The sequence below is a fragment of the Phoenix dactylifera genome, chromosome 9, assembly GCF_009389715.1.
Source record: "Phoenix dactylifera cultivar Barhee BC4 chromosome 9, palm_55x_up_171113_PBpolish2nd_filt_p, whole genome shotgun sequence".
NCBI classification, from domain to species: Eukaryota; Viridiplantae; Streptophyta; class Magnoliopsida; order Arecales; family Arecaceae; genus Phoenix; species Phoenix dactylifera.
In genome coordinates this window covers 8,512,363-8,524,512 of record NC_052400.1, presented here as the reverse complement: position 1 = coordinate 8,524,512, position 12,150 = coordinate 8,512,363, and the positions used below count along the sequence as shown (strand labels likewise).

The 12,150-nt window shown below is 41.3% G+C and overlaps 1 protein-coding gene across 2 annotated transcripts in view; it reads left to right on the top strand.

Moving 5' to 3' along the window:
* The window catches only part of LOC103698741 (chitin elicitor receptor kinase 1-like), a 56,937-nt gene extending 45,942 nt beyond the window's left edge, over nucleotides 1–10,995 (top strand). For both annotated transcript variants that reach the window (XM_039129932.1, XM_039129931.1), the window contains exons 10-12: nucleotides 9,955–10,093; nucleotides 10,394–10,492; nucleotides 10,578–10,995. In XM_039129932.1, coding sequence (XP_038985860.1) covers nucleotides 9,955–10,093; nucleotides 10,394–10,492; nucleotides 10,578–10,742 — 403 coding nt within the window. In that variant the 3' untranslated portion in view covers nucleotides 10,743–10,995. The remainder of the gene's footprint in view (nucleotides 1–9,954; nucleotides 10,094–10,393; nucleotides 10,493–10,577) is intronic.
* Nucleotides 10,996–12,150: the final 1,155 nt, after the last annotated feature.

Genomic DNA, 12,150 nt, shown 5'->3' with positions numbered 1-12,150 from the left:
CTACCACACAAGAGATGGTAGGCGCACCAGGATCCTTGAACTTAGGAGTTTTGTGCTGGAGGATGGAGCTCACTTGTTCAGTTAGGAAGACCTTTTTAGGCACGTGTCTTAGATTTTCGTTTCTGGGTACAAAGGTCTGAGAAATTTGGCATAGGATAGAACTTGTTTTATGGCATCAAGGAGAGGGAGGTTGATTTTGACTCGTTTGAAGACCTCCATTATTTCTTCCAACGAAGTTCCTTTCATGCCAAAGGGAGAAGGTGCATTCAGATATTGAGGGAAAGGAGCCTTCGGTGTAAACGGTGTGGTCGGTAATGAACTAGATGGCGACAAAGACGAGTTTGGGTTCTCTTTAGGCACAGTTACACTCCTGTCTTCATTTTCCTTATGTTCTTGTTCTCCAATCTTATTGTCCACTACGCGTCCGCTTCTTAAGGTAGTCATGGCGTTAGCTTGTTCATGGTGAACATCATTCGGATGAGTCTCTTGAGCCATGTACTGCCCCCTCGGATTACTCACTGGTTGACTTGGAAGCTTGCCTTCCTCTCTCTTATTCAGTGCACTAGCTAGCTGCCCTAGCTGGGTTTCTAATTTGGCAATAGACTGAGTGTGGGAGTGCAACAATTGTGTATTGGCTTCTAGTCCTTGAAGGGCAGTTAAAACTTTTTGCTCAAAAGCCATATCTCTTTGGGGTGCTGGAGGAGGGACATGTTGAAATTGTGAATAGTGAGTAGGAGGACGGTTTGGATGAACATTCTGGAACGGTTGAAAATTTTGAAAATAAGGCTAGGAGGTATTGGGAGTCTGCTGCTTCCAAGAGAAGTTTGGATGGTTGCGCCACCCCGGGTTGTAAGTGGTAGAATACGGATCATTACCCGGTCAGGATTGTGTTTGGGCAGCATTAACTTGTTCTTGCACAAATTCAGAAAATTGAGCTGCCGAATGGCACTCAAAAATAGGGTGAGACGGGCTAGAACAGAGAGCATACACTTGTGCTTGGGGAAGGTTTGGAAGCTGTTCTCTAGACATTAGCTGGTCTAACTTGCAGGACAGTGCATCTAATTTGTCAGATAGACCTATGGACTGGCTAACTTCATATATGGTCCCTTTTCTTTGGGAACTCGGGGGTGCTTGACGAGCGGAGGAGGCATGGTGGAGAAAATTTTCATTGAGATTTTCAAACAATTGCCATGCCTCATGGTCACTTTTAAGCATGAAAGTTCCCTCACAAGAAGCATCAACCATCTGACGGTTTCGTTCAGACAATCCGTCATAAAAGCATTGTACTAATTGCCATTTGGGTATTTGATGATGCGGGCATTTTCGGAGTAAGTCTCTAAATTTTTTCCAAGTTTTATGAAATTCTTCCCCGTCAGATTGGGAGAAGCTTGTGATCGCACGCCTAAATTGGTTTGTTCTTCTTATAGGAAAATATTTCTTTAGAAATTCATGTTGCATTTGGGCCCATGAAAGAATAAAATTGGCTTCTAATGAATGGAGCCAATGCTCAGCTCTATTCTTAAGAGAAAAAGGGAATAACCTAAGTTTCAGAGCATCATCAGTGAAGTTCTGAATTTTGACAGTGGTGCAGATCTCAAGGAACTCATCTAAATGTTTGTATGGGTCTTCATTGTTGAGTCCATAAAAAGAGGGAAGCATTTGGATGACACTAGACTTAATTTCAAACTGTACAGCAGCAGACGTATCTGGTAGTCGAATACAAGATGGAGAGGTATAAATGGAAGGAGTAAAGTACTCCTTTAACAGCTTGGGTTCTTCAGCCATCTCGATAGGTGGAGCAGATCCTATGGTTCTATAGGTACGGATTTCGGCTCGAAGGGCCCTAATAGAACGCTCTATTTCAGAATCAAAAGGTACTAATTCAGAAGATCTGGAACGACACCCTAGCATACACTAATACTTTTCTGATCAGTCAAGTACAGTCAAGCATGCACTAAAAGAAAAACACATCAAATCTTTGTATTTGTCCTAAAATCACTAGACAGCTCCTAACTGGTTTGAAGAGGGCACCTAAGCCTCCAATCCGGTCTAATGAACTGAGTTGACTAGGTAAACTTCCAAGTAAGTGGGGGGGTCACGATGCGTTCGCAAATGTCCCACTTAAAAATCACTTGCCTCGAATGGATGAACTGTCTCCCTTATAGGGACAAAGCTTGCTTAGACATCAACTGAGCCACAGAGCGAAATTGGTGCAACTTTCGGTGATCTTCGTCTTATTGAGCTCGAATGTCCCTACGGGCCAACGTCTAATTGTTTATAAATTAAAGTGATAGCTATGTACGAATTGGTTCACCTAATTTGGGCAAGAATCTGGTGATGAAATTCAGTTTTTATCTTGTTGGGGTGATTGCGCTTACTATGTGCGGATTAATTGGTGTATATGTATCAAGCATGTATTCACACTTTTGCTGAAATTAAAATCAAACAATCACCACAAAATTTCAAGCTAATTGGGAATCAATTTAAATAAGAAAGGTTTAGAGGTTACCAAAAGGAATTTTTTCAGTAATTTTTTTTTTTAAGCAAACCTCTACAACATTCCTTTTCCAGCTGTTTTATTTTTGATCATCCCAAATTTCCTCTTCGATTCCTGATCAAATAATACCAAGAGAAAAATCAAAAATTAGTAAGAGAGAAAAGAGATAAGGAAAGTAACAAAAATAGAAAATATTTTTATTTTATTTTAGATATATATTTTTTGAAAGTTTTTTTTTATGAAGAGAAAAACAAAGTATGCTAGCAATCCCCGGCAACGGCGCCAAAAATTGATAGTCAGTTTTAAGACCACGCAATAGCACGTACCTTGTAGGATAGTAATTACGGGTATCGATTTACAGAAATTGGGGTACAGTTGTTTTCTTAAAAAAAATATTTAAAAAGAAAGTTTGGGAATACTATTGAACTAAATAATTTAAGAGAAATGCAATTAAAAAATGATTTGAGTTGGGAGAACCTAGAGCAAGGAATTCACTACTAACATAGCAACAATAGTTAATTATATTTTACTTCGTTTTTGGATTAACATGCACATTGGCTACAAGCCTAATAAGCATTCAAATAGGAAGTCACAAAAGTAATTTAGGAATAATTCATCTTCAGTTGGCATGCAATGTCTACCCTAATCTAACAAGCGTGGGCGAGCTGGGAACACATGGGATAGTGATGATCTCTGCTGGTATTCATCCCGTGAATAATGGAAGGAAGCCATCGGGAGGATGCTTGATTTGATTCGCTGGATCCGCGGTTGTGAAGCTCGTGATGGGAAGATGCTCACGTGGAGGCGGCTGCTTGCTCTCATCCGGAAGCAGAGGAGATGAAGATGAATCGCCGAGAAGATACGTGGGGTCGCTAGGATTTTGTAGGAGAGAACGGCTGGGAGGAAGATCGTATCCGCGGAGGATGGAAGATTTGTAGGATTGATCCGGATGTTGGGATGCTGTGGAATCTAGGATCTGACCTTGGAAGTTTATCCACGGATGCTGAGAAGTTGATCACGAACGGGAGGGAGTTGTGGACGCGTGATCTGAGAGGATGAGAGGATAACTCTGTTCCTCCCGTGGATGATGGAGTTAATCCGGATCAAGAGGAAGGCTGGATTGATCCGGAGTAGAGAATCGTGGGAGGCAATCGTTTGGGATGTTCATCCAATTGGGAACATGGGATGCTGGGATTTTGTTTGTGAACGGAAGGAGTCCAGAACAAGAGGAAGGTGATGATGCCGTTGGGATGAAGGTTGGTCGGTTTGGGATGAGGAGATTTGAAGTTTTGAATTTGATTCAGCTGGGAAGAGGTGGTTCCGAAACAGGGGAAGAGGATTTGAGGATAAGCTTGGGAAAATGGCTGAGACGTTGGGGGATTCCATGGGATCAAGCCGGAAGAGAAGGACGATGAAGGGAAGGATTTGGAAGAGGAGGAAGGTTGGACTTGGGATGAGCGTGGGATTGTTGTGGATGCAAGGGATGCGGATAGCGAGCTCTTCCGTGATGCTTGGGGAGAAGGAATTGCTCGGAGAAACAGGGGGGTTTTTGGACGGGTGATCCCATGCGAATGTAGAGCAAGGGAGATAATTCGTGGATTTGATTTGGCTTGGTTGGGAAGATGGGAATTGAACTGTTTGAAGCAGGGGAATTAATCCTATTCGGCTGGGAAGAGGCCAATGACTAGAATTCTCTGAGATCTGTGCAACTATAGATGAATAGATGATATACTTTGAGATCTGAGAAATAAATGATTGAAAAGTGTGGGAAGAGAATTAGGTGAACTTGTGAAGAGACGGAAATTAATGGGAAGCACTGGGTTTTGGAGGAGAGTTCTTGGAGTCGACTCTGGAGGATGTGGAATTATGAAATGATTCAGTGTAGGTTTAGGCTTTATCTTATTGAGCTTGACTCGACCTGCATACATTAGGCTCAATCAATAAACAAAATCGAATTAAAATGCATTGATGAAGGTTAACATATTTTCTCATATTTAAACTTAAAGTATATATATAAAAATACTAATAAGTGCTATGTAAAATAGATTTATTTATACATTATTTAGCATTTATCACACCCCCCAACCTATATTTTGCTAGTCCTCGAGCAAAATAAAAAAAACTCACTTTCGTGGGAATCGCGATTGCATTTACCGTATGCAATAAGGCTTTAAACCCCTAGGTGGCCCTTGTGGACGAGTTTTGTCTCGTGAGGATTTCCGGCTCAGATACCCATAAACTGTTGTCTCTACCCAAAGAGTTTATTTCATTATTTCATAAAATCTAATTTCAAATGCATAAGTGCCAAGAATTTCAAAAGCACACAAAGTTTTAATTACTAAGTCAGCCCAAATCTTAGATCAGTATGCAACTTAAGTCAGCCCAAATCCTAGGTCCCTTGACTGTAGGACCATTCGACGCCCTTCGACGACATTCGATGCCAGTTCGACGCCACTTCGACGACATTCGACGTCAATTCGATGCCCTTCGACGACATTCGAGGCCCTTCGACACCCTTCGATGCCATTTCGATGACATTCGACGCCTTTCAACGATATTCAACGCTATTTGACACCTTCTGCTACGACGCGCCCCGATTTGAGTGGGGGCGCCCTACTGAGTCAATCACGAGCCAAAGAAGGTTGTTGAAATCAACCTCAGAGTAGAGTCGCTTAGCTCGGCTCGAAAAGCTCGGCCTGAAGTCGTTAGCTTCAACGACATGAGAGGTACACCCTTCTCGGCATATGTATTTTCACAAATATTTGACTGAATTACAGGACGATCAACGACTCGGCTACTTTCTTTGCTCGAGCCAACAAACGACTCGAACTCGAAAATCAGGAGGCAATGATGGGAGGCAAAATGGATCGTCCTATTTTCGGCATGAAGTCATTCAATTCTGGCCGAGCTGACCTCAGAAGGCCGACCTCAGAAGGCCGACTTTAGAAGGCCGACCTCAGAAGACCAACCTTAGAAGGCCAACCTTAGAAGGCCAATCTTGTCATCCATATGCTGCGGCCATGCCTGCAATAGCCTCACCGCACCATGCTTTTCTTGCTGGCCGCGCCACGACATATCAATCAGGGACCATACGCTGCTGCCCTAGCCATGCCCTGCCACATTTACCAACGCCTTGCCGTTCACAAGAACGGCCTATGCCGTGCACCTCAAGCAAGCTCTAGCTGCGCGCCATCTGGCTAAAAGCTATCTCCTCTCATGATAAGGACGGGTCATGCCTCCGCCACCTGGGCACCTCTACGGGGACTATAAATATCTTCGTCAGGTAACGCCTAAGGGATTTTTGGACCAACTGAGATTGACTCTAATTTAAGCGTCGGAGGGCCCTCACCAGAACCACTAGTGAGGATTTATGCAGGTACGCCGTCGCACGGGAGGTGGCCTTTCTTTCTCCGCTCCGGTCGGCAGCTCTCCTGACTCCCTCGGCGTGGTCACCCTCGGGCCAAATTTGAACCACAATACCCTAAATACATTTCTAATTTTATATTTTTTCTAATTTTTATTTTTTTAAAAAAATATTTTTTAATCCAAAAATATATTTTTAATTTTCAAAAATTATATATAATTAAGAAAATTAAAAAAAATTGTCATCGTGTAGATTGTTCATTGGTCTGCAACATATAAAAAAATTAAGCCTAAATCAAAAATTTTGGCATGATCTTTTCTTATTTTACAATTTTTAAGCTATTTTTTCAAGCCCTCCTAAAAAAAGGAAATAAGGTAGAAAAGAGGAAGCACACCTTATTTAGCCTTGAGTTTTTCTTCTGATAGCCTGAATCGATATTATTTTTGAAGCATTTGGAAAGAAGCGGCCGAGAGAGCAAATAGCTTTCAAGCCTTTCCAACAGACACCTACTACTTTAAAAAGCATCAGGTGCAGTCTGCAGTGTGAACTCGGTTTGGAACTGGGTTGACTCAGTGCGAAGTGGCCGGTTCGCATCGAGTTTGCACCGAACCGACCGGTTTTGACCGGTTCGGGCACTTACTGGCCAGTTATGGTCGGTAAGGGACCAGTTTTGGCCGATAAAGGGCTGGAACTGATCTGATGCGAGGCACTGCCCGAACCAGGCGATTCAGCCCGTTCGACAGTTCTTAGATTTATCTAATACATAATACTATTTTTTGTATTTATTTATTTATATATTTTAATAATTTTTAAATTTAAATATATGTTTAAATATCGTAAATTCAGAAAAATATGTTTTCTACTTCAGAAATTACTTTTGAATTATGTAATATGTACTACTAACTTTTTATAATTTTTGGTACTATTTATATATTTTTAAATATTTTTTAAATTTAAAAATAATTTTTAAATATTAATATTTTAAAAAATTAATTTTAGCACAAATCTATATAGAATTCAACAATGGATGCTACATATATTTTTCTAGGCCTTTGAGTATGCATCAAAGGCTACTCATTTTTAATTTTTTTAAAATTTAGGCCTAGGCCACTGTGCGCATGATTGCATCAAAACTTGAATGAATGGGCACCAAATTTTGCTGGAGAGTAGCTTGCATACCCCTAAATACATTTCTGATTTTATAATTTTTTTATTTTTATTTTTTTACTTTTTAATCCAAAAATATATTTTAATTTAAAAAATTATATATAATTCAAAAATTAAGAATGCTTATGTCATCGTGTAGATTGTTTATAGATCTACAACATATAATAAAATTAAGCCCAAATAAAAAATTTTGGAATGATCTCTCTTTATTTTGCAATTTTCGAGCTGTTTTCTCATGCCCCCCAAAAAGTGAGGAAATGAGATAGGGGAGAGAAACACACCTTATTTAGACTTGGATCTTCCTTCTAAAGTACTGAATCGGTATGATTTTTGACCCGGTAGAAATGGAGCAAGGCGGAATAAGGTCCATCGCTTACTAATGTTGTTGGAAAGGCCTTTTGGGCCTTCGAATGGAACCAGCCAGTTTCGGACGGTTCTGATCGATTTGAGGCCGATTCGCACCGGTAAGGTCCGGTTCGGATCTTTTTCGGCTGATACCAGTTGGTTCGGGACTAGTTCTGGCCAGTTCGGGGCTAGAACCAAATCTGCAGGCCGAACTGATCCGGTTTTCCACAGGATCGGCTCAGTACGGGCTAAACCGGGCAGTTCGGCCTAGTTAGGCAGTCCATGGTACCGAGCATCTGTATACCATCCGTATTGGATACCGGTACCGAACCAGTACGGTACGGTATGGTACGTACCATACCGCCCGGTATGGCATACCTTGGGTGGCACACATGGAAGTTGTGAGAAAAGGTATGGAACAGCTTGAAATAAAGATCTCAAGTAACCATAAATAGGAATGCTTGGCAAATAAAATTAAACGCATAAATGCAATCAAATAGCTAGGATAAGGCTTGATAGTTATGTCTATGGGGGAAGATTTGACAACTGACATGGTTGTTTCCTAAATGGAAGGCTCTAGGGCTGGTAAGAAAGGGAGAAAGTATGTGGCTTCTTTATGATTCTCTTCATAATCAGCCTAATCACATCATGGTGCAGCATGGTGGGTGATGTCTTTTTTTTTTTTTGCAATAGAATGAGACATAAAAGGTAAGCATAGTGGTCAATAGTGAAGTCAGTCAGTAGAGGTAAAACAATGGTTCTCATCTCCCACTGCAAATTGTGAAATGGATTATTTCTTAAAAAATAGTGCAGTATTTTGATGAGCTAAATTAAACAGAAGGCTGTGAGAAAAATGTTTCCTGCTTATTGAGAAGGTGTTGCTACCTTTAATTCATTCCTCCTGCTCATCTTCTCACCATCTTGTGAGTTGGTATATGGAAAGCTTTATCCTTGTCCTGTTTACATGGCAATAACAAGATCTGGTGACAACTACAGTCATTTTCTGCCATGTCATAGATGAGATATATAAACTAAAAGTTTAACTTGATATTGCTTAGACGATTGTTTTCCAAGATGTCCTCAATGGGTTTTCTGGACCGAAACCTAGAATTTAAGAAAAGTTGTATCAGCTTTTTTAATTTACATGGTTTATCCATTATTTGTGCTCTTCCAGCTCAAATATATCATTCTTTTTGTCTAGCAGTACTTCACTGGCATTTATTATTTGTATTTTCTCAAGATTTCATACAACATGTTTGCATGAAATCTGTAATCTCTTAAAGAGAATAAACATGCTTTCTCTCCTGCCAAAATCAGATATTGTAAATGCCTTTAAATGGAAAAGATCAAGTTTTACCCAAAAAAAGTAAAAAGAACAAGAAAATAACAATAGTAGGTTTTTACTGTAAGTGAAAGAGAAGACATCCATGGAGAGAGATGGGAAGAGAGGGTCGCTAGTCACGTCCTAGGTTGTTGACCCCAAACATGTTACTATCCACTGATTCACACAGTTAGGGCAGTGGTGAAACAAGTTTTAAAAGATGGTAAAAGGTTATAATTTTGTTGTGGGGCAGTGATAGAACAAGATTTAAAAGGTGAAGGGTTTTGATTTTGTTGTGTGAGAGGGGATGCTGAAAAATTCTGAGTCAGTCCGCGCTTTTTCGAAGAATCCTGCACCCATGGGCATACGGCCTGGCAGGCCTTCCCTTTCCGCTGGAGCTTCATGGGCGTTGCCCCATTCCCCAATCAGATGTTTGGATGTGAGCTATACTCCACAAGGAGCCGCACGGACGTATGGCCTTTTGCCTTGCCATTTGACCTCTTTTCCCGTGTGAGAAGGAATGCTTAGTGACAACATCTCAATTGTTACTGCCTGGCCTCTCAATGGATAGTTGCATCTTTTTAGAGAAATATCGCGTTAAAATAAACTGACTGATCATTTGAGCAAGCTGAATGAGGTATGATAGTAGTATCGTTGTTGTATCAATTGAGAAATCCTGTCAATAGAGAACATGTTTGGGATTCCTTTTTATGTTCTTTTGGTTGTATTTACAATACTAGATACAAGAATGATCAGTCTGCTCAATATATAAAAGTGTATATACATATATGCAAGAACATGGGAAAATAAGGGAAAAATATCATAGATACAACAAGTGGGAGGAGTACGACTATATCTGTTTAGAAATGCAAATTTTCATTACTCCAAGACATAGCGAAATAGCTAACCTTCATTGCCTGTTAACAATGCATTTTGGGTCATATATATGACAGTTCATGTAATAACGCATAACAAGTCCCTAGTATCTATAATGTACATCAAAAACTTCAGATTGGATCACCGTATACGTACAAAGACATGGTGCTTGATAAGCCCACTTTTGATAGCACCAGCTCACAACCTCTCAATGACATTAGGCCCACATGGAGTGGTGCTGTCATGTCAGTAAAAGGATGGGGATTTAGTGTTTTGAGAAACGTTGTTTTAGGTATTTTTTGCCACAAATTAATGGAAACTACTGTTGAAATCACTGCATGTGATGCATGTTTAAAGTTAACCTTTCTGTCATTTTGAATGCAGGTATGCTCAATACGGTGATGTTTCTCCTAAGGTGGATGTTTTTGCTTTCGGTGTTGTCCTTTATGAACTTATTTCTGCCAAGGAAGCAATTGTCAAGACAAATGAATTCGTTACCGAATCGAAGGGATTGGTTGCTCTGGTTATTTCTCTGTTTCTCTCTTGCTGACTAATAACAGGCTTCCTTTTCTTTCTTCTTCAGTTTCTCCAGTACTGTAGCTAAATTAAAATTTTAATGATTGTGACACCAACATCTGACCCTACATTAGGATGCTGTAACGGCATTACCCATTTGTCTGAACTCACCCTTACGCACACCTAATTGTTGTCAGTCTGCAGCCAAACATAGAACCAAGCTGCTTTTTCAAACTTCGTACCGCAGCAATGTTTCTTATTAATGTATTTTCAGCACTCTGACTTTTATGTATCCTGGATGTTACAGTTTGAGGATGCTCTTGATCAACCTGATCCTAAGGAAGATCTCCGAAAACTTATTGATCCGAAACTTGGTGAGAGCTACCCAATTGACTCAGTCCTCAAGGTGAGAACCACTTATCTAGTTGTTCACCAGGTTATTTTTCGTTCTTCTGATTTAGCTGTATTTTTCTGGCTGTTCGATATACCAGATGGCCCAGCTTGCAAGGGCTTGCACGCAAGCGAATCCCCAGCTGAGGCCGAGCATGAGATCTATTGTTGTTGCATTGATGACCCTATCTTCCACTGCCGAAGACTGGGACATGGGCTCCTTTTATGACGACCAAGCTCTAGTCAATCTCATGGCTGGAAGATAGTTGGCTCGCCATCTTCCTTTTGTTTATAGTGGCATCTTTAAATGTGTGTAAGCTATTGTAAGTAGCATCTACCACAAGTCAATAAACAAGTGTACATCTCTCATGTTTCAATAGTAAAACTTTTGAGTCAAGATTTGTATAAATTATTTTTTTTCAGAAGACCCTAGTCCGCATGCAGAACGAGTTGTATTTATGAGACGAGCATAATAATATTGGCATTTTTGTGTCATGCAAATAAAATTTACTATGAATATGGAATAATCTAACAACATAAATTTCATCTGGTATATTACTGAAACATATTTTAGTGCAGACCCTTACCCATGACTAGGCATTAAGGGCCCTTTTAGAAGTTTCCAGTGAGGAAGCTACTGTTGGGTTTTGACCCACATGACCACAACGTGGTCAGTTATGAGATGATTACCGTAACTGTCTCCTAGAGAAGTGGAAGCATAATATCCCTGATGGTAGGATATTCGAAGGAGTCTCACCCTCTACCCATAACGTGAACACAAAATCGGTCTCCATCATCCGGTGTTTGAACAGGGGTCAAGAGGGAGAAAGAAAAGAAGCGTTGATCGTTCAGCAAATCCATGGATCCAGGTATGCAATCCTTCATGGTTCTTTTTATGATCCTATTTACTGATGGTTTACATGTGGTATCAGAGCCTGGTTCATCCTAGAACCAGATCATAGTAAAAGGGTAGATCACAGGGACAAGGTAATGGTCGTTTTGGCCAGCATAGAGGCAATCTGATCATCGCCATCTTGACCGGCCGTCACTGGGACGCCGGGATACTATGCCGAGAGTCGACCATTGCGTTGTCCCTGGATGGGTTTTTGATGATTCTAAGCAACCCCAATGCCAGATCCATGGATTTGAGAAACAAGGGTTTGATCCTGCTGACGCCGGATCTGGCCAGCATATGGCGCCGTGAGCCATCAGAGGATCCGGCGTAGCCGCTGGCCATGGCCTCACTCCCACCCAATAAAAAAAAAGAGGGAAGAAAAACTCTTACGGGATGATCGTCGTCGGGCGGCGGATTCCAGCAAGGTAGTCTCGGGTGGCTCGATCGCTCGGGTAGTCGTCGTCGGGCGGCGTTGCATCCGGTGACAGGGGACATGAAAGGTTTGGTTATGGAGGTCAGGTATTGGATGCCATCTCTGAGGTCAGGGATAGGATTCAATACCGGGTAGGTAAGGCTTCGCCATTTGAGAACATCGGGGGGTTCGGGGGGTGGAACCCCCTGGCGTATCATTGGTAAAAATAAATATCCTAATCCCCGCCGATTGCCGCTCCTCGCCGCTCCTAAGGGCCGATGGATTGGGTTCGGCGGAACCCCAACCTGCCGGCGTTACTCCTGCTGGCGTGCGACCGTCGGTGGGCTCGCCATCAGGCGGCGAGTCT